The 1,940-nt window shown below is 41.4% G+C and overlaps 1 protein-coding gene across 1 annotated transcript in view; it reads left to right on the top strand.

Annotated features, from left to right (window-relative positions):
• The first annotated feature begins 222 nt into the window (after window positions 1-222).
• LOC113236451 (cytochrome P450 6B7-like) overlaps window positions 223-1,940 on the top strand; it is a 15,772-nt gene continuing 14,054 nt past the window's right edge. The window contains exon 1 of the mRNA XM_026472523.1: window positions 223-1,617. Within this exon, the coding sequence (XP_026328308.1) occupies window positions 267-1,617 (1,351 nt within the window). The 5' untranslated portion in view covers window positions 223-266. The remainder of the gene's footprint in view (window positions 1,618-1,940) is intronic.

Raw genomic sequence — 1,940 nt, 5'->3', positions numbered from 1 at the left:
CATGGGACCTGTAAAGGGCCCGAAACGTCGGTTTGTTTGAAAAAACAAATATACGCGATTTAAATCCGAAAAAATAATTTCATTTCCTATGTATACAAGCCACGTCACTGTAAATAGCACCACTATCTATCGTCACAACTTAATGGGAACGCGCTCTAAGGGATCCCCACTACAATAGCATCTATAAAACCAGTTCCAGTCTAGTTATTCGCTTACATCGCCCTTGGCGTCAGTTCAGTTATCACGGAACCGGTCAGCGAAAAACCATGATACCGCTAATTATTTTGTTACTGTTTGTTGTTGCGTTCTATAAGTACGCTACAAGAAATCACGACTATTGGACAAAAAGGAATGTGAAACACGATCCGCCTCTTCCTCTATTTGGTAACCATTTGCGGAATCAACTTTTGATAAAGAGTGTGGCAGAAATAGCAACAGAATTTTACAATAAATATCCAAACGAAAATGTGGTTGGTTACTACAAAGGTACACAACCCGTATTGTATATCAGGGACTTGGATTTGGTAAAGCAAGTTATTACCACGGATTTTGCGGCGTTCTATCCAAGAGGACTTGGTCGCTCGGAGAAGTTAGAGCCAATATTTGCAAATCTATTTCATGCAGAAGGTGATTTGTGGAGATTACTCAGACAGCGGTTGACGGGGGCGTTCACAACAGCCAAGCTAAAAGCTATGTTTCCGTTAGTGGTGCGTTGTGCAGAACGGCTGCAAGATCTCCTCGGCGAAGGTGGCGATTTCGATGCACGAGACGTCATGGCGCGTTTCACCACAGAGTTCATCGGCGCCTGTGGCTTCGGCATCGAAATGAATACTATTAACAACGAACGCTCCCAGTTCAGAGAGTTAGGCAAGCGAATCTTTACACGATCTATTAAAACTCTTATTCTACTACCAATTGTAGAAATTTTCCCAGAGCTGAAAGATAAGTTTCGTCTAGACGACACCACTCTAGAAAGGAATATCACGGAGATAGTACAAGGTATACGAAAACAAAGAAATTACAAACCTATTGGCAGAAATGATTTTATAGATCTACTTCTGGAACTGGAAGCAAAGGGGAAGATTCAAGCTGAATCTATAGAGAAGAAGAACCCTGATGGCACTCCTGTAATGGTAGAAATGGAGATGGATTTGCCGTGTATGGTGGCACAAGTTTTCGTATTCTTCGCAGCTGGTTTTGAAACATCATCTTCGGCCACTAGCTTCACTCTACACCAACTGGCTTACAACCCTGACGTTCAACGGCGAGTGCAACAAAACATTGACGAAGTTATGGAGAAACACAACAACAAGTTCAGCTACGCCGCCATATCCGAAATGATTCTTTTAGACATGGCCTTTAAGGAAGGTATGCGGATGTTCCCGTCTCTAGCCACCCTTCACCGCATATGCATGCGAAAGTACACACTACCAGGAACAGACATTACCATTGACCCTGGCGTGAATATCATAGTGCCGGTGCAGGGAATTCATATGGACGAAAAGTATTATGACAACCCACAGGAATTCAGGCCAGAGAGGTTCACTCCTGAAGAGGTTCAAAAGCGGCACCATTACGCTTATTTGCCTTTTGGAGAAGGACCCAGGATGTGCATAGGTGAGTAGTTTGCATGAATTTATTTTCTGACATCGAACGTGTTTGTATGTTTATTTATGGTTATGTACGTTTATATCTCGACATTGGCGGCAGAAATAATATGAAGTCGTCATACCAATGATCTTATATTTGCGTCGTACTAAGTAAATAACTTGTGTAGAATCCCATTGAATCTGTGGTTGATAGCGTATTTACGAACATTATTTTAACTTCCATAGAAAATATATTTGTATTCACAGAAAAATGGCTTCATTAGCCGTAAAACAACAAAATGTACCAATTTATTGACAGGACGCAACAGAAACAATGTTCCAATTTTATTG

The sequence above is a fragment of the Hyposmocoma kahamanoa genome, unplaced genomic scaffold (genome assembly GCF_003589595.1).
Source record: "Hyposmocoma kahamanoa isolate Upper Pololo Valley unplaced genomic scaffold, ASM358959v1 92, whole genome shotgun sequence".
NCBI lineage: Eukaryota > Metazoa > Arthropoda > Insecta > Lepidoptera > Cosmopterigidae > Hyposmocoma > Hyposmocoma kahamanoa.
Note: the sequence above shows the minus strand (reverse complement) of the source record. Positions and strands in the feature narration are given on the sequence as shown.